The sequence below is a fragment of the Choloepus didactylus genome, chromosome 8 (genome assembly GCF_015220235.1).
Source record: "Choloepus didactylus isolate mChoDid1 chromosome 8, mChoDid1.pri, whole genome shotgun sequence".
Classification (NCBI taxonomy): domain Eukaryota; kingdom Metazoa; phylum Chordata; class Mammalia; order Pilosa; family Megalonychidae; genus Choloepus; species Choloepus didactylus.
In genome coordinates this window covers 105,865,507-105,885,090 of record NC_051314.1, presented here as the reverse complement: position 1 = coordinate 105,885,090, position 19,584 = coordinate 105,865,507, and the positions used below count along the sequence as shown (strand labels likewise).

General features: G+C 38.2%; 1 protein-coding gene and 1 pseudogene across 1 annotated transcript; one reads left to right on the top strand and one right to left on the bottom strand.

Moving 5' to 3' along the window:
• Positions 1-3,295: 3,295 nt before the first annotated feature.
• MED21 (mediator complex subunit 21) lies at positions 3,296-19,192 on the top strand. The gene is made up of 4 exons (XM_037847543.1): positions 3,296-3,368; positions 16,130-16,244; positions 17,025-17,125; positions 17,679-19,192. The coding sequence occupies exons 1-4, from the start codon at positions 3,327-3,329 to the stop codon at positions 17,853-17,855; spliced, it is 435 nt and encodes a 144-aa protein (XP_037703471.1). The 5' UTR covers positions 3,296-3,326; the 3' UTR covers positions 17,856-19,192.
• Positions 3,387-7,900, bottom strand: LOC119541597 (annotated as a pseudogene).
• Positions 19,193-19,584: the final 392 nt, after the last annotated feature.

Sequence of the window (19,584 nt, the reverse complement as noted above, 5' to 3'; positions counted from 1 at the left end):
GACAGGATATGAAAAACTGTCAAAATCAGTAGTGCAGTCAATATGAGAGGGGAAAAACGAGAGTTCCATGTGGACTTGAGTAATCCATAAAGTTTACATGAAAGAGGTAAAACTTGAAAAGATAGAATATATGTTTAATAGCAGGAAAAAAAATTGTTTGAAATAGCAGTAAAGGTTGAAGAATGAGGAAAGAGCTAGACCATCAGTGCTTAACTAGGGGCAATTTTGCCCCCCGGGAGACATTTGACAAGGTTTGAAGATATTTTTTGTTATCACTAACTGGAGCAGGGGGTGACGTGCTACTGACACCTAGTAGGTAAATGCACGGGATGCTGCTAAACATCCTACAATGCACAGGATAATCCTCTACAGTAAAGAATTATCTGGCCTAAAATGTCAACAGAGCTACAGTTGTGAAACCCTATGCTAGACACAAAAGACTGCATTTGGCAGGTGGGATATTTCCTGGAGTCCAAGGCTTCAGGAAATGAACCCCTTAAAAGCATATGCAAAATTTTGAGAGTGCCATTTTAAGAAAGGGTTATGGGTTGAATTGTGTCTCCCAAAAAAAATATGCTGAAGTCCTAATCCCCAGTACCTCAGAATGTGAATTTATTTAGAAATAAGGTCACAACAGATGGAATTAGGCAAATTAAATGAAGTCATACTGAAGTAGGGTGGGCCCTTAATCCCATATGACTGGTGACCTTAGAAGAGGGGCAGAGGACACATAGACAGAGACAGAAAGAAAAGATGGCCATGAGACAATGGAGGCAGAGATTGAGTTATATCACAAACCCACGAACACTGAGGACTGCCAGCCAAAACCAGAACCCAGGAGAGAGACATGGATCAGATTTTTTCCCTAAAGACTTCATAGAGAACATAGCCCTTCCAACACCTTGATTTCAGACTTTCAGACTCCAGAACTGTGAGATAATACATTTTGATTGTTTTAAGACATCCAGTTTGTGGTACTTTATTAAGGCAGCTGTAGGAAATAAAACAAATCTGATTCTTAAAAGAGCCAGTTGGGGATGGTCCTACAAAAGGCATGTTAGGTCCCAACCCCTAGTCCTATGGGTGGGAACCCATTTGTAAATGGGAACTTTGAAGTTGTTATTAGTTAAGATGTGTCCAAACTGAATGAACCTTAATCCAGTATGGCTGATGCAAAGGAAACTGGACATGGAAAAGAAGCCATAGAGTGCAGCCAGAAGCTGGAAAACATCAGAACTCAGAAGAGGAAGAAGATGCCGCCGTGGGCATTGCCTTGTGACAGAAGAAAAAGGACCAAGCCAGCCCAAGAATGCCGTGCCCTTCAGGGAGAAAGCAGTGCCTTGCTGATGCCTCAATTTTGGACTTCTCCTAGCCTCAACACTGTGTGCCAATAAATACCTGTTGCTTAAGCCAATCCATTGTATGGTATTTGTTTTAGCAGTTGGGAAACTAAAACAGAGCCCATTGCCCAAAAAGCCCAGGGAAACCAAGGATTCAGGGGCTTTGGTTGAAACAGAGGCTTATTTCACTCAGAAAATGAATGGGAGGTGAGGCTGGATCTGTTTGCTGGAGCTGGATTACAGTGAACTTTGAAAACCAGGCAGAGATGGTTGGACTTCAACCTGTGGTCTCTGCAGGGCAGCTGAAAATTGGCAAACAAGCTGTGTTTGATAATGAGTTATTTTGAGGTGGGTCCTCGAGCAGCCCAAGTTCTCATTTATCAGGTTGCAAAATTCAGTATTCTCATTTAGTGGGTTCTCTCATTTATCCCCTTTTAGCCAGCCAGTCACCAATTCATGTTAAATTTTCCTAAAAAAATCTGTTTTAGCCTTTCCTTCCTTATTTATCAGAGTCAAAAACCTTAATTTAAACCTAACTCATCTCACTCTTGGATAACTGGAAAACCCTCCTCCTAGTGAGTCCCTGGTTTATTCATCTGTGAAAACTCAATGCCCAAAACTCAATGCCCAACATAATATTTGACATGTGGCAGACATTCAGTCATGTACATGTATTATATGGGGTAGGAGGAAAAAAGTCACAGATTCCCCCCAAATTACTGTTAAAATAAATTACAGTTACTTCTCATTAATCCCATTTTGTAGGAGGTGCCTCACCTATGGAGGTTCCTAATTAGGCCCCAACAGGAACTCTGATGGCTGGGGATGGAGGGTGAGATGCCAGGAAATGTCAGGAGGAAGTTTCCAAGCAACGGTTGGGATAAATCCAAGAAAAGAGATCCCCATGGATTGTTTCCCCTATCCTTCTCCAACTGTAGGAGGGTAATCAGGGATAATCAGTCTAATCCCTGAGAAAGGGTATGTGAGCTTGTTTAAAGACCACAAAAGCTGATTCTAAGCTCATTTCTTTCCAGACCATTTCAAGCCCTGCCAGACTAACTTTCCTTAAATATCAAGTTTATGTTACCACTCTTCACTCCTAAACCTTAAATAAGTCTCTAAGCCTAAATTGCGCTGCGTATCTTTTTAAAATTGAACCTATCCCACTTATGCGTCTCGCTTATTTCCAGGAACCTCTCCTCTTCTGACTAAAACCTCCACTCTCCTCGCCACCAACCCTCCCCTTCTTCTCAATCCACACCGTAGTCCAGGGAGACCTCACTTCTCCGTACTCAGTTCTAACAAGTCAATATAGTCCAATGTAGTACTCAGTTGTTTGGATGCTTTCCATTTCACGTGCATCAGGCTCCCCAGTACACCCACACACTGAATTAAAGCTCTCTAACGGCTTGCACCAGGCTCTACTTCGCGAAGCCCTTCCACACGCATAAGCAACAGGGAAGGCACTTAAAACCAGCCCTTCCTGGTTGCCTGGTGAATTTTACTTTGGATTTGTTGAATTTAAAGTCGGTATTGTGACTCCCAAATATTTTGAGTTGCTTGCTGCGTATATGTTTTATGGTCCACCTGGAAAGTAAAAGCAAAGTAAAATAAGCATTCCAGACGATATTATAAAATTAATACATGGAGGCTGAGGTAGTGTAGGAGAAATCACCAAAACAAAACAAAACAAAACAAAAAAAAACCCCACAGATTTCCACAATCTCCGCAAAGTGTTTATTTTAACACCTAACCTCGAACCTCGAACAGTTTCAGCACTACAAGACATCAGACTCGGAACCGTCACTGAGTTACTCAAAAAGGGTTCTAGCCGGCCAGCTTAAAGTTAGCTGGAGGTCTTCCCCCGTAGTGCTCACCGACTCCACCCCTTCCGGAATGCAGCCCTGTGATTGGCCATGATGCGACTAAAGCCGCCCAATCGTGCACGAACAGAAGCTAGAGCGTCCCTTTGCGTGAGCCAGCAACATGGCCGATCGGCTCACGCAGCTGCAAGATGCAGTAAATTCGGTGAGTGATTTCTTTCGATTAGTCTCTGTCTTCGTCTTTCCTGAGGTAAAGCAAGGAAGGAAAAGGGGCCCGAGAAATAAACGCGGAAGTTGGGAGCGGACTGAGGCAGCGCTTCAGCATAAAGCGCTGGGGGCGGCCGGAGGCCCCCCGCTCCGAGATCCTGGGAATTCTGAGGCAGGCTGCTGGGGAGGTGCGCAGAGGGAGCCAGCAAGTGGGAAGGAGCAGTGTAGGATCGCTTTCTTCCCCGACACTCCACCACGATTCTTAGGCTTCAGGGTCCTCATATTTCCTAAGGACAGTTTTCCTGTCACTGATGGTTATGGGTTCTCTTCTTTCGGGTTGGGGAAGCAGGTCTTTTTTATTTTTTCCTTATCGGGGCTTACCCACGAAGGCGACCCTCCTTTTTTGATGGTAGAATATCTTTTTTTGATAGATTGTGAGTTTACGGAAAAGTCATGCATAAAATACAGAGTTCCCATAAATCACCCTATTATTAAAAACTTGCATTGGTGTGATTCGTCTGTTACAGTTGATGAAAGCACATTTTTATAATTTATTAACTAGTCGTTGGTTTAATTTACAGTTCACTGTGTTGTGCAGTTCCTTGAATTAAAAAAAATTATCTAGTAACATGTATATATCCTCGTATTTCCCCTTTTAACCACATTCACATATATAATTCATTGCTCTTAATTACTTACATTCACAATGTTGTGCTACCTTCACCACCATCCATTATGAAAACTTTTCCATTGTCCCAAATAGAAACATTGTACACTTTAAGCCTTAACTCCGTATTCCCTACCCCCACCACATCCCCTAGGAAACTATATTCTAGATTCTGACTCTATAAATTTTGCTTATTCTGATTGTTTCATATCAGTGAGATCATACAATATTTGTCCTTTTCTATTTGGCTTATTTCACTCAGCATGATGTCTTCAAGGTTTATCCCTGTTGTCAACTGTATCAGAATTTCATTCCTTCTTATTTCTGAATAATATTCGTGAGACTATACCTACATTTTGTTCATCCATTTCTTGGTTGATAGGACATTTGGTTTGTTCCATCTTCTGATAAGTGTGATAATGCCACCATGACATGTGTGTGCAAATACTTTGAATCCCTACTTTAAATTCTTTGGGGTATATCCCCAGTAGTGGGATTGCTGATTCATATGGTAATTCTATACTTGATTTTCTGAGGAACTGCCAAACTGTCTTCCATAGTGGCTACACTATTTTACATTCCCACCAGCAACGAATGAGTGTTCCTGTTTCTCTGCATTCTCTCCAACACTTGTTATTTTTCATTTGTTTCTTTTTAACTCTGCCAGTCTCTGCCTTTTGACTGAAGGATTTAATAGCTTTACATTTTAAGTCACTACCGATAACACAGGACTTTCTTCTGCCATTTTGCTATTTAGTGTTTTTAAGTCTTAACACATTTTTTGCCCCTCAGTTCTTCCATTAATGCTTACTTTCATATGTATTTGATTTTTTTGTTTTGTACTATTTTGAATCCCTTCTCATTTTTACTTGGATATATTTTTCATATATTTTCCTTGTGGTTACCATGGGGTTAAAATATATGCAGTCATATTTGATTTGATACCTACTTGACTTCAATAGCAGAACATACACAGTTCCTATACCTCTCCGTCCCCTACCTTTTTGTAGCTTGGTACAGATTATATCTTTGTACATTGTATGTACAAAACCATAGCTCCAAGTTTCAAAATTGTTGATTCAGACAGTTCATTCGTGCTTAATAGTTGTTCTGGTAGAGGAACTGATTCTTGGAGCTTCCTTCTCTGCCGTATTTCTACAATTCTCTCCTTGACAATTCTCTCTTTGTAATTAAATGTTGGCCAAGAGGTTTCCTTTACTAAAACTTTTATGTTGGGGTGATGGGGTGTTGGGAGTGATGGTGAGGTGACACGATTGTTTTCTTCCTAATTCATTCCTTAAATATAGGCCAAGAATCTTGTTCCATTTCTCAGCCACTCCTTGGCATAGAAGAAGGTATAATAAGAAGAGATTTAGAAGGGTGAGTTGATGGGGGAATGGGTCAGTATGGATGGTCAGTACTGTATTTAAGTGAGGTCTGGCTGCAGTTACTACCTTTAGGATCTAAAAAGAGGACCAGAATGAGGTGTGCATATCAGCTTCCTCAGTGCTAAACATAGAATCAACACAGTCACCAGTCATAATAGAGAGAGAGAGGTCAAAAAGGTAAACCTTTTTAAGGGTTTAATTTTTGTAAGGAAATAAAACGGAGAGGCATAGTGAAGGTAAAGTTACTGAAACATACATTACTCTCCAGAGGAAAGAAAGAGCATTTCCCGTGGTCACTGACAAATATATTTCTTTTTTCATGGTTAAATAGAGAAAATTACATAGTTACAAGGTGAACATCCATGATACATTGATGAGGTCAAAAAACATCATTTGCTCCCTCTCTTAATTGAAACCATCATTACTTTTGTGATAATCTGCTTGCTTTTCTTTGTATCTTATGCATTCCTAAACAATATAGTTTAATTTTTTGTCTCTTTTTGAATTACGTATGTATAAATATTCATTTATTTGGTTTCTTTTGGTCAACATTTTGTGGTTCTTCTATCCTGTGGGCAGTGGTGTTTTCATAGCTTTATAGTATTTCCTCTAAACATATATAATTTTTTCTTGATGAGCATTTGATTGTATCTAGTTTTGGAAATTAGGGACAATGCTCCTGTGAACATTACTGTTGTTTCCTGGTGCACAGTGAATGAGTGTCTGTAGGTCTTATACTTCCACTTGCAATTCCTGGGTCATACTTCACCTTTACACAGCAAGTGATAGTGAGTTTGTTAGCTCTTATCTTCAACATTTGGTGTTGTCAGTCTTTTTAATTTTTAGCCTTCCTGGTGGATGTGTAATAGTATCTTGTGTTTTAAACTTGCATTTCATTGATGACTAAGGAAGTTGAGTACCTTTTCATGTGATTACATGGCATTTGGGGAGAGTTCATCTTTTTTTGAAGAGCCTGTCCTAGTCCTTTGCCCATTTTTCTATTGGCTCTTCTCTCATTTCTTATTAAAGAATTCTTTATATATTTTGAATGCTGGTCTGTTGTTGGTTTTATGGGTCGCAGGTATCTTCTACTCCTTGTCTTTTTACTCTGTAGTGCCTTTTTGAATAGAAGTTATTAATTTTAATGTAGTGAATTAATATTTTACTTTTGTCTAATGCTTTTGTGTCTTGCTTAAGAAACTCTCCCCTTTCCCAAGATCATGAAGATATTTTCCTATGTTATCTAATATTTAACTTTGCCTTTTACATTTAGTCTTTAGCCTGGAATTGATTTTTTTTTCAAGTATGAAGAGTCCCTTTATTATAAATACTCCAAGTTGATATAACTGAAAAAATAAACAAAAATTCTCTTTAAACAGAAAATAACATGGCTACCCCAAATCACTAAAATAACATAATTTTCTTATACTCCCTGTTCAAACATTAGAACTACATATATGTCATTCAACTTGTAATTTTATAGTATTTCATTTTTTTCCTAAAAACATAGGAAATTTACATTAACCATAATGTTTAAATTAATGTGTATGTTACATTTATGATTATCATTTTTTAAATATTTAAATATCATTAGAATACAACTTTGATCTTCTGAGGAAATTTCCATTCCAGTTCATTGAAAAATATCCATATATTTAAATACTTGATTCTTTTCAGAATAGTTCACCTCCAGACCTCAGAAGATTTTACCTTTTTCTACGAAAGTATGCAAAGTAAGTTCTCTGAACTTCAATATTAAGGAGTAGTTGTTCATGTTGGCTTTCCAAGTTTTGTAAGTCCTTCTAAATTTGTCATAATTTTCTTTATTCAGATTGAAATCTGATCCTGTGTTATTAAATAACTGTTTTTTTGTTTTTTGTTTTTTTTTCAATATTTCTTTCCAGGTGCCTTTGAATTCTTGCAAACAATTTTTTTCCCCAGATTCTTCCTTGCATATTCGTTCTCCTTTTTTTAAGACTGTTAATTCAGCTCTAAGTAATTTTCTGTGAATTGTCTAATAGATTTCAGATTCATAATTTAGCCCTTTAACAAGAACAATTTTGCTAAGGCCTCTTCTCAAAATTTCTTCCTTCAGATTCACATTAAAATATTTACCCTTATTTACTAAAGGGTAGCAAAAGAGTGCTAATTTCTCCTTTCCAAGTTGGAGCCACAGTAGTTGGGAAGGTTTTAACTTCCTTTGTAACCACACCTTCCCAGTTTCAGTGAGTTCTATTCCAGCCACCTTAACCAGCAAAACACCATGTGGCTCATTACTCCATGAAAATAATAGGTAAAGTGATAAGAACGTGTTCAGTATCTAAGCCATTCTCAGTTAATCAGTGTAATCATCTACATAGCTTAACATTCCTTTTTATAAATTCTACTGGAACACCTGAAGAACTTGTAAATTTTGATGGCAGTTGAATATTTCCTTAGAAGTAACATTATTCCAACTATGACCATTCTACTGCTGATGTTCCCAACTCCTGCCTTTCAGCAGCTGTCAACACAATCCACCCAGGGACAGCCCCCTTGATCTCTCTTTGTCTTACACCCGGCACCCAATCCAACCACTCCAATGGTCCTAGCCATCGTCCTGTCTCTCCTGGATGACTGTAGTCACCTAAAAGAGAATTCTCCTTCTTTAGAGCTCTAGGGCTTAAAGTCTTATGTTCCCCCAGCAGCCAGAGTGATCTTTTAAAACATAATTAGATGTTCCTTCCCTGTGCAAACTTCAATACCTCTCACCTCACTTAAACAAAACCCCAAAAACCTCTCTCCCAAGGCCTACAGGACCTGCTCTCACTTGGTCTCTACTGGGGGCCTTCTCCAACTGATCTAAAGCACCTGCTAGAGCCCCCAAGCTGTGCAGTGTCCCCAGAGCCCAGCAGAGTCTTTGCAGGAATTGGGCATATGCAGCTCCCACGATGTCACCCTCCCTGGCCCACACCCCTATGGGTGTCAGTCTCCACGGTGGGGCTGTCCTGCCCTGGGACTCTTCCTCAGGATCGCTCCTCAAAGCCCCGCCCCCTGCCAGGATGGCAGGATGAGGTACTTGGCCAAGGCGCAAGCAGGTGGTGGTCTGCCCATTGCGAGATCCACGGCACCAGATTGGGTACAGCTTGGTCCCAGTCTGGTGACGGCGGGGCAGGTGCCACTGGCCTCTGGAATTGGTTTTTGTGAGAGTTTGGGATCCAATTTCACATTTTTTTCCCAGATACCCCTTTGGACTGTCAGTGTTGTCATATCAAGTGTTCAAATATGATAGATATCTTTTGGGGCTGCCTTCTGAACCATTGGTCTTTGTCCTATGTGATATCCCACTGTCTTAATTATTGTAGCTTTATAATAGGTCTTGATATCTATTCGGGCAATTCCTTTCATTTTGTTCTTATTCTTTAATAGTGTCTTGGACCTTTCTACTTCTGTATAAATTTCAGAATTAGTTTATCCAATTCCACCACAAAAATGAAAACCATAACCTATTGGGATTTTGATTGGATTGAATTTATAAATCAGTTTGGAAGAACTGACATCTTTATACTACTGAATCTTCTAATCCTTGAACAGGTATATCTTTCCATTTATTTTCATTTATTTATTTATTTATTTTTGATGTCTTCTAGTAAGTCTATTCCCTAATATAGATTAAGTCTTGCAAGTAACTCCCCTTATTTTGATCCTTCTGATCATTCTTTTTCCTATTTACAATGCCTAAGTGGAAGGTTTGTGCAGGCCAAGGGATACGTATACTTATTACCATTAGAAATCAAATAATTTTCCATCAGTAGTTATATTTTTCTCTATCATTCTGATCATAATTTGTTTCAGGAAAGGTACTTTAAGAGAGAAAAAATGCTGATTAGAAAACCTAAATACCTGATCTTCTTGCCAGTTTTTTCTCACGAGCAAGTTGACATTCTTGTTTATACATCAGTCTTTGTACACTTGAAGAGAGTGGTCTACTTAGGAGAAACTGATATACTCCGTGAATAAAATAGAAACTTTTAAGGTTGAGAGAGTCAGCTTCCAAATTTTGGTGAATTCACCAAGATGAACACTACTTTGCAGTGACTTATCTGGGCTATCACTCAACTTTCTTCAGGGAGATATTCCTTGGGGGTTTTCTAATATTAAATTATAATGATGCTGGGGGCTGCCCTCTCCCGCGGGACACCACCTTCGTGCCCAGGCCTCCACCGATGGCACAGGCTAAGGCCCCTAGGCTGTAGAAATGGCGGCGGGGAGTAGCCAAACCCCTGAGACCACGGTGCATATGGCAGGGAATAGAGAGATACTGGGACCCTTGATCTGACAGCATGCAGTAAACTGAATTCTGCCAGCCATCATGTGAACTTGGCAGAGGACCAAGCCTCAGAGAAGACCACAACCCTGGCCAACAGCTTGATTACAGCTTGGTGCCATGGTTGACTTACTCACAAACTATCCTCACTGAGAAGTCAGTGAGGAAACTTTGACTTGCAGAAAGCTCAGGTTCTTGTTTGAACTGAACACAGAGCAGAGATCCTTCCAGAGACAGAGTGATAATCTTTCCAGGACCTGTGAGAAAAACAACAAAGATCACCTACTAAAAGGAATTCCTGTTTGACCTCCATTGACATCTAGCAATTGAAAATTCTCTCCAGCTTCTTGACTCTCTTTTCATTCAAGAGGCCAAACAAGAAGTATCTCATTTGGGTCAGGCTGGGGTTCCTTAACCTTTGTTCCTTGGAGAGCAGTTTCTCCACATCCCCAATATCCAAACTGCAAGTCTCCCCATCTTCTTCCTCCTCACTCCCCAGAACATAGAACATGGCAGGAAGAAACTGCTGGACACTGTCATGGATGAAGCAGTAGCAGCCATCACAGTCTGTCACTCTGAAGGATATTTTCTTCCAGGAAGGGACAGAAATCACCATCCTGTATCCCAATCCTCCTGAGGTCTTCTCCATCAAACAGCATTGTCTGTGTCCAAATGCCCTTGGCAGCCAGGAGACACAGAGCCTTCACTGGGACTTGGAGGTACAGATAGGGGCAGGTGACAGGTGCAGGTGTGAACTGGCTGCAGAGGAAATGAAGGATGATCAACATGGTGCTCTGGCAAGTTGGGGTGGGGTCCTCCCCCATCTCCATCTCTAGTGTCAGACAAGGGCAGACTATCCAGCAAATGAGGGGAGCCAAGCCTAGGTTGAATAAGGCTGCATTGCTCAGCAGGTTGAAAGTTTGCTGGGCTTGATCCTCATCTTTCAAGTGTTTTAAGAAATATGTCTTTCTACCACTCTTTTGATCAAAATTTATTCTCCCAGAAGGAAGAAACATTCGGCATCATGTTTCTCTCTCCCTCCTTTTTGCCTGTAGTGCTATAAAATAGAAGTAGGAATGCAAATAATCATACTTAATTGATGTCTCACAAATTAAAATAGGAGTGCGGTGGTGATTCCATAAGAAGCTAAGTATGTGGGGACCATAAGGTCCTGCAACCTCATTATGGAGTATGCACTTGAAGACCTGAGAGCAGAGACATGAATGGGCATTTGCACATTGGTGTATATGGAGGCTGTATTCATCGTTTTCAGTGGGTCAAGATGACCTCAGGGTACACTGATGGAGGAACAGAATGGTGAACTCTGATGTATACATACAATGGAATATGGAGCAACTAGAAGAAGGAGTGAAGTTGTGAGACACACAATGAGGTGAAGGGATCCTGTAGACAGCATTTTGAGTGAAGTATGCTGGAAACCAAGGCAAACACTATAATGTCTCATCGATATGGACTAACTACAATGTGTAAACTCAGAATTGAATCTTAGAGCTGTCTAACAGAGAAATGGTTATTATAATGGTCCCTAGATTGTAAGCTCTTAGAGCAGTAAAATCCATTCCTGAATTGTAATGGCTGTCTCAAAACTCGGAGATGTTGATCCCTTGGTGTATTGCATGATTGGTCTCTGGAAAATTGGGTATCTGTGTGACACCTGAAACTCAGAGCTAGAGCTTGGCAGATATGAATGTCAATATTAATGCATACAGCAACTGTTAAAAAAAAAAAGCTGAAAAAGAGCCCAGACTTCAATTAGAGATATGAATGAAGCAGATCTGGTTAAGACTAGGGCAAATCAGGCCAAAGCATAAAGATTGAAACTGACTGTGTACTAAAACTTCAACTTCCATGTGAGACCAAGGGAAGAAATGTTTCTTTGGTGTAAGATCTATGTTTTCTAAATAATATTACTTCTACAGTCAGTTTGTTCAAACACTACAGTTACATGGAACTTTGAAAAGGAAGTGAGATACGGTAGGTCTGTATAGGTTAGATTGAAATAGCAACACATTCTAAAGTAACTCGGGTGGAGAATAAAAATATATATTTGCCCCCCCCCCCCCGAGGAGCTGGGGGAGGATGTGGAGGTGTTGGACTTCCTCACCTGGATTGTTGCTGATGTTCTCACAAACACTGGGGATTGGTGGCTTGACATGCTGAGCCTTCTGTCTTGGAGCTTGCCCCTATGAAGCAAAGGAAGGGCTAAACTGCAAAGGAGGGGCTAAACCTGCTTATAATTGTGCCTAAGAGTCTCCTCCTGAGTGCCTCTTTGTTGCCCAGATGTGGCCCTCTCTCTCTAACTAACCCACCTTGGTGGGTGATCTCACTGCCCTCCCCTCTATATGGGACCTGACTCCCAGGGTTGTAAATCTCCCTGGCAATGCAGGATATGACTCCCAGGGGTGAATCTGGACCCAGCATCATGGGATTGAGAACATCTTCTTGACCAAAAGGGGGTGCAATATGAAATGAAATAAAGCTTCAGTGGCTGAGAGATTTCACATGGAGTCGAGAGGTCTGGTGGACATTCTTACACATTATATAGATAACACTTTTTAGGTTTTAATGTATTTGTAGAAGTAAATATCTGAAACTACCAAACTCCAGCCCAGTAGTCTGGACTCTTGAAGAAGACTGTATAACAATGTAGATAACAAGGAGTGATAGTGTGATTGTGAAAACCTTGTGGATCACACTCCCTTTATCCATTGTATGGATGGATGAGTAGAAAAATGGGGACAAAAACTAAATGAAAAATAGGGTGGAATGGGGGGGGTAACTTGGGTGTTCTTTTTTATTTTTTAATTTTTCTTATTCTGATTCTGGTGCAAGAAAAATGTTAAAAAATGGTTTGGGGTGAAGAAGGCACATCTATATGATGGTACTGTGAATAGTTGATTGTACACCATGGATGACTGTATGGTATGTGAATATATCTCAATATAACTGAATTTAAAAAAAAGTAGGAGTGGGGAGTCACCAAGATGATGTGATTTCCCTTGAATACTTCCATACATTGAACTTATGCTCATAAGATGGTATTTACCAGCCCAGCTTTTCTACCTCCAAGTCTTCTGCTTCTCCCCACTTTGGGTCATCTGTTGTTTCCACCTGTGCATGCTATAAAAAGCAATGTGGATGTGAGCTTGACTCAAATTATTTATATTTCTTATATCAGACATTGTGGATAAAGCAAGCTTCTAATATCTTGAGCCTATTTTATTTGTATTATGGTACAGAGGCATAAAAAGATTTACCATTTTAACATTTACAAAAACAGGCAGTAGGCTTAATTTTAGCCCATGGCCCACAGTCTGCACATTACAGAAGCTCAAGTGTTTGATGGTAAGCCAATTGATTAAAATGGCACCAGACTGATGGGGGAGATAAAAAAATTGTATAGACCAGTGGTTCTCACCTGGAGGCAGTTTGCCCCCAACCCTTCATTGTGTGGTTGGGCAGTGACATTTGGGAGTGCCTGCAGATATTTTTCATTGACACAAATGTGGAGGGAGGGGTATTGCTGCTAGTGGGTACAGGACTTTGATGCTGCTAAACACCCTACAATTACAGGATAATGTCCCACACAAAGAATTATCCAGTCCAAAAGGGCAATGGTGCCTTGTTTGAGAAACCCTGGTGTAGATTACCTAACAGAGTCATCTCAACGTAGTCACTTCCATTAAGGCCCCAAGTCCCAGGAGGCTGAGTTCTCTTATAAAACCTCCTGGTTTAAGAGATACCACCCTTTATTATGCACAATAGATACTATAATCAATGGAAGGAAGTGGTATAAAGAGAATGCAGTAACTCTAGCATGGGATAGGGAAGCAAAAGGGGTCCCCCATCACTTATCTCACTCCAGCATCTGATGATGTTGACACCCATTTCTCTTTTACCTGAATGCCTTTTGGTGTTCTGCAGGTATGCTTCTAGTGCTTTTGATGCCCACATGTACTCTGAAAAAAAAAAAAAAAGTGCATATGGGCCTGTCACAGCAGCATTATTGAAATATAAACTGGGAGAACAAAGAGACTTCAAAGTGGCCTGAATTCAGCCTTGGGTCCCAAAGATTAAGCTCCTACTACCTTAGGGTTGATAGTAATGCCATGGTAAACCACAATTCCAGGGTGACAGGGTGATTTATTTCTAATCCCCATCTCTATCAAATAATTGAAAACAATTTATTTCAGGAATTCACGCACATACCCCTGCTTCTACCCCAGGAGTAAATAGGAAGCCCTGTGTGTTAACTTTTGTGTTTTCTTTTGTCAAAATTTTATTGTGGTATCATAAAATTGCCTATTTTAACAATTAAAAAAATTATAATGATGCTGCTGGACAGAGATGTTATTTTTGGAAAAAATTTGCGTTATCTGTACACATCCCATAACTGTAAGGATAGTAAGGACAAATTGAATATGACCATAAGTCCCGGATAGGCATGCTGATTATTGGATTTTGGAGAGAAGCATCTAGTTAACTAGTATGAGTATTACTGTGTATACAAACAGTCTCATGTTTACAGAGAGATACTCCTTAAGGAGCTTACAGTCTGATTATAATGATGTCATATACTCAAGAGACATTTAAATGATAAGAAAACAGTATGTGATTAGGGAGTTCAGTGAATCTAATGTGTTCAGCTGTAAGTTGCTGAGGAAATTGGAATATAGAGTTATGTTAACTAAAATATGGGGGGGGTCTTCTTAGCATTGGTCCCATTTGTAATGAATTATTTGTATAATTATTAAATTAGTATTTGTCTTACTCTCTAACATGAAAACTCCATGAGGGCAGAAGCTGTGTCTTGTTCAGTCTCTCTATAATGTATATATGTAATTGTTGTCATCGAGTTGTCTTTCCTTAAATAATTGTTGAATAAATGAATAAAATGGATCTTGAAAGCTTTTGAAGGATAAAGCAGGTAGACATTGTATTGAACATTTTTTGTGTGTTTTCTCTATTCCTCAAAACAATGCCGTGATATCACAATGTTCCCAATTTAAAATGGAAAGTGTTCGTGGTAGAACCAGGTTTTTGCAGCTTCTGAGCATTTATTGCTGTAGTACAAGTAGTAGCAAAACAAGCAAAGCAGTGTAGTCAGTAATGCATTTATATGATTGCTAAGGTAAATTTGAGGGATTAGTAGAAAATGAGGAAGTAGAATTTACTTAGATTATTAAAAGCTTTGAAATAGTCGGGGTTTAGCTTGAAGACCATGGAGAAGGAAGCTCAAATTTTTTGAGCAGAGTAAAATAACATAGTAAACTAGAAAATAATTATGAGGATATTCTGACAAGTTTGGTGAGTTAATTGGTTGAAATAAAGAAGCAGCAGTAATGATAGAAGGCAAAGAGGGAAAGAGTTGTAGCATTATTAGGATTTGAGGGTAAAAGGAAAGTAAGAGTCTGAAGTTAGACTGGTTTGCCAGGAAAATCTCCATGCAAATTAGGTATTCAACAGAGAAAACCAGTTTTGTGAAAAGTTGACTTCGAGTTCTGTCATTGAAATAATGGCAGAGAAACTCAGTGGAAATGCTTACTCTAATTGGAAATACTTGGTGGTAAATGGAGGTCTTTAGTTTAGAGACTGTAAGAAATTGGTACTCTCAATCTCCTTCAAAGCTGTTAATTAAGGAATACTTTTATTGTACCAGGAATTTAGGATTTGAGTCATGGAGTAATACTTTCTGAATACTTAAGGGGCATTCTCAAGCAGTCCTTTTCCTACTGTTTCTTGACCCTTATAACTACTCTGGTCTCAGATCAGTTACTTTGTACATGAATCACACATTTTTTATTAACCCTGGGCCATATTGAGATATTTGCCAGCCAAGTTTGCTTCCCTCCACCAACACCCAAAAGAAGTCCTTAACGTATTGCTTTCAATTGGTGGTGTTATATATTATCCTACTATTCTTTTTTCTTCAAAAGAAAAAAAAAAGATTTATTTTGTAGTTCAACTATTTCAGCTATATTAATGTCAAATTTATCTTCAACTAGGTATGAAATTCTGAGACATGCTGCAATGTGGATAAACCTTGAAAATATGCTGAGTGAAATAAGCAAGTCTTTAAGGACAAATATTATATGATGTCACTTATTTGAGATACCTAGAAATAGCAAATGTAAATAAAAGTAAATTTTTAAAAGTTTAACTTTCCTTAGAGTAATACTGAACTTAGTTCCTTTGCATGATTAAAACATTTAATCATTGTTAAGTACTGGCTTACTTTATCCAGAATCACTCCTTTCTATTTTGTTCTCCTGCTCAAAGATCACTATTATAGAAACTTATTGTTGATACCATTACCAATGAAGTTCTTAAACTTAATAAATCCTTTCTAACCTTGACACATTTTCTTTGGATTCAAGCTTGCAGATCAGTTTTGTAATGCCATTGGAGTGTTGCAGCAGTGTGGTCCTCCTGCCTCTTTTAGTAATATTCAGACAGCAATTAACAAAGATCAGCCAGCTAATCCTACAGAAGGTAAATAGGTTTTCTTGTCTTCTCTTAGTTTGCCTCTCACATTTCTTATAATACTTTAAAATTAGATTTATTAAGAAACTCAACTTATGGCTTCTTTCTAAAAATGTTATTTTTCTTTGAGAATATTATTACAAATTTTGTCATAAAAGAAATGAATGTATTACAGTCAATTCACATAACATCTCATAATTCTGTTTATGTCAAATATCAGATTGTCACTCCTTTAGAGGAGAATTTGTATGAATGTCTCCTGAATTTTTACATGAGGGGCCTTAATAAGGAAGACATCCCATTTACAAATATCTTTTTTCAAGTGACCACCATATTGTCCTATTCCGTGTATCAGTTTGAGTTAATATTAAGGCTAATTTTTAGTTTTAATTGGCGTGTTGGAATTACACTTTTTTTTTTATTGTGGAATATAACATATTTATATAGAAGTGACAACTTTCCAAGTGCAATTTAACAAGTAGTTAGAGAACAAATTTCAAAGAATGCTATAGGTTACAGTTCCACAGTTTCATTTATTTCTTTATTGTGAAAATAACATATATGCAAAAAGGTGATCACTTTCAAAGTACAATTTAACAAGTAGTTATAAAGGGAATTTTCAAGAATGTTACGGGTTACAGTACCATGGTTTCAGTTATAAAATTACACTTTAATCATTAGAAACCTATTGCAGAAAGAGTTACATGAGGTTTCCTGGTTTCACTAAAAGTTCCATTTCTGAAAACTTGAGGATCTTTATTATCCTAATTTAGTGATATCTTTCTCTAGAGTATGCCCAGCTTTTTGCAGCACTGATTGCACGAACAGCAAAAGACATTGATGTTTTGATAGATTCCTTACCCAGTGAAGAATCTACAGCTGCTTTACAGGTAAAAATCTCTTTTCCTTTGAGAACTTTGATAGAAGTAGAGAATTTTGAATTAAAGGAGACAGGTAATTTAATTCCTTCCTTTATAGTATTCAGAGTTACTTTAAGATTAAATTTAAAATTGGGATTTTTATTAATTGTGAGCCAGGGCAGTCTACTGAGAACTGTGCTAAATCTATGTAATTGTCCAACCCCAACATATAAGGAATCTTATTATTTTCCTTGATTTGTCTCTTTTCCTAGCAAAGAATGAGAATGGTATTCTGAATGTGAAGATAGAATAGTAGTGTCCAAAAGCACTATGGAAGGAAGTCACCTGTAGACATACAGGGACCTCTTATAGAAAATCCATTCTTTTTACTAATTCACAGATGGATAACTCTCAAGTTATATGTTTTTTAGAATTTCTACCACTGAAATCTATCCATAGTGATTAAAAAGTCATCCAGATTTAAAAGTAAATACCTGTACTGTAGTTTCTTTCCTTCTGAACTCTTACCTAGTTTCCAAGTTTTTAATTTCACAAAAGATTTTTAAATTTGTGTCTTACAAAGGCTGCTAGCTTGTATAAGCTAGAAGAAGAAAACCATGAAGCTGCTACGTGTCTGGAGGATGTGGTTTATCGAGGGGATTTGCTTCTGGAAAAGATACAAAGTGCACTTGCTGATATTGCACAATCACAGCTGAAAACAAGAAGTGGTACCCATAGCCGATCTCTTCCAGACTCATAGTACCATTGAATACTATGTGACTGAGAAAAAAAACTATTTCAATGGAACTAAGAATTTTCGCATCAAATTCAGATATAAGCCTTAGCAACATCTTGTAAGCCTTACAGAAACATTAAGCATATGATGTTACCTTTTTAACTATTTTTAATAGTGTGTATTTTCACTCTTGATAATAAGCTTGTAAAATTGTGATTGAACCAGTTTTAAACCATCATTATGCCATTGTTTTTTATTTGAATGAAGTTACTGAGTCATTTATTGCATTCATGGTCGTAATATAATTAAACAGATGAACTATAAAATCCTATTGTGACATAATTTCTATTTTATTTGTCATATTTCTGCAGTCCTTTTACAAATCAAAACATCCTCAAGCCTGAGGAGTAGTGGTAAGTGCAGAGATATGGGGCATTTCAATTTAGGTTGGTGTCCTTCTGTCTCATTAGAGGTGGTATTGTGTAAATTTGGAGCTTTGAGTGGGAAAAGTTTCTGAAACTGTTGCTTTTAAGAAGCTGAAAGGATTAGTGTATCTGGAGGGATCCAGAGATTTGGTCACTGTTATGTAAACCTTTTCTTCTAAACTCTGATACCCATCCTAGTTCATCTCCACATTTGTATCTACACAGGAATCCTCTTCTGTGTCTGTGATATTCCGTGCTATTTTGATAAAATCTTTCTTTATCCTGAACTATTTTTTCCCATATCTTTTCACCTTCTTACATTTTCTTATCCATTAATTAGTTTGTCATAGTGAAGTATATTTCCTGAATCATCTAATCCTTCTCATTCCCTTTATCTCAGTGTGCTGTCTTCTGATCTTATTAACCTTTATAAGCCTTTATTGGTGTATTCTAATCAGATTAGAATATACTTCTACTACATCATTTACTGCAACATTTTCTCCATTCTACCTCAGCTTATTACTGTTAACATTTGTGTCAACATTATCAACTATGATTACTTATTTAACTCTTGTATTTCCTTGAATCCACTAATTTTCTCCATTGGCAAACTGGAGTTGAGAATGTATTCCACATTATAACTGGTTCTCCTCAGGCTGTGCATGTTTTAAAATATCCTTAGCTGTATTTTGCTGTAATCTGTTGCTGTTGAGAGTTTAAGTTTCTTGTGTAAGTTCAAGAACAGGAGCATTCTGCCTATTATTTCCATCACAGTCAAGCTTTTCCAGAATTCTTAAAAAAACACTGTTTCATAGTTCAGCATTAACTCCCAAAGCTGTAGCAATTTATTGCTTGTTACAGAAATTTTTAGAACTTTTAATTTTTTGTGTACATTATCATTGAAGTTTAATAAAAAGGACTTAGCTATCACATTCATTTGGCATGAATCTCTACTCTTTATTATCTCATTGAGGGAGAGAAGATACCATCAAAAAATTATTTTTAGAGTAAATAAGTGTTATATAGGAGTCAAGAAGGTCCTATGAAAAGAAAAAGCCATTTTTAGCTAGTAGAATCAAGGAAGACTTAGTAAACGGAAGTCCAAAAATCTGAGGAAAGGGAATCTTCCTCTCCGTGGGGAGGAGTTGTGTAGCAAAAGCAAAGCCCTTTTGCTTTTTTTCACACTGTGCCTTCCTGTTGCTTCCCACATTGTGGGAAGTATGCAGCAAAGTGGGGTAACTAAAGCCCCAGCTTTTTGGCTGGAGGACCACAAAAGGAAGCTCCAGGGAACCAGAAAGTACCCACAGATAGTGGGCAGGGAGGAGCTT

Coding starts and splice junctions, on each gene's coding strand:
- MED21 (XM_037847543.1), top strand. CDS start 3,327: ATGGCCGATCGGCTCACGCAGCTGCAAGATGCAGTAAATTCG. Junction 3,369..16,129: donor TGCAAGATGCAGTAAATTCG/GTGAGTGATTTC, acceptor TTTGGATTCAAG/CTTGCAGATCAGTTTTGTAA. Junction 16,245..17,024: donor GCCAGCTAATCCTACAGAAG/GTAAATAGGTTT, acceptor ATCTTTCTCTAG/AGTATGCCCAGCTTTTTGCA.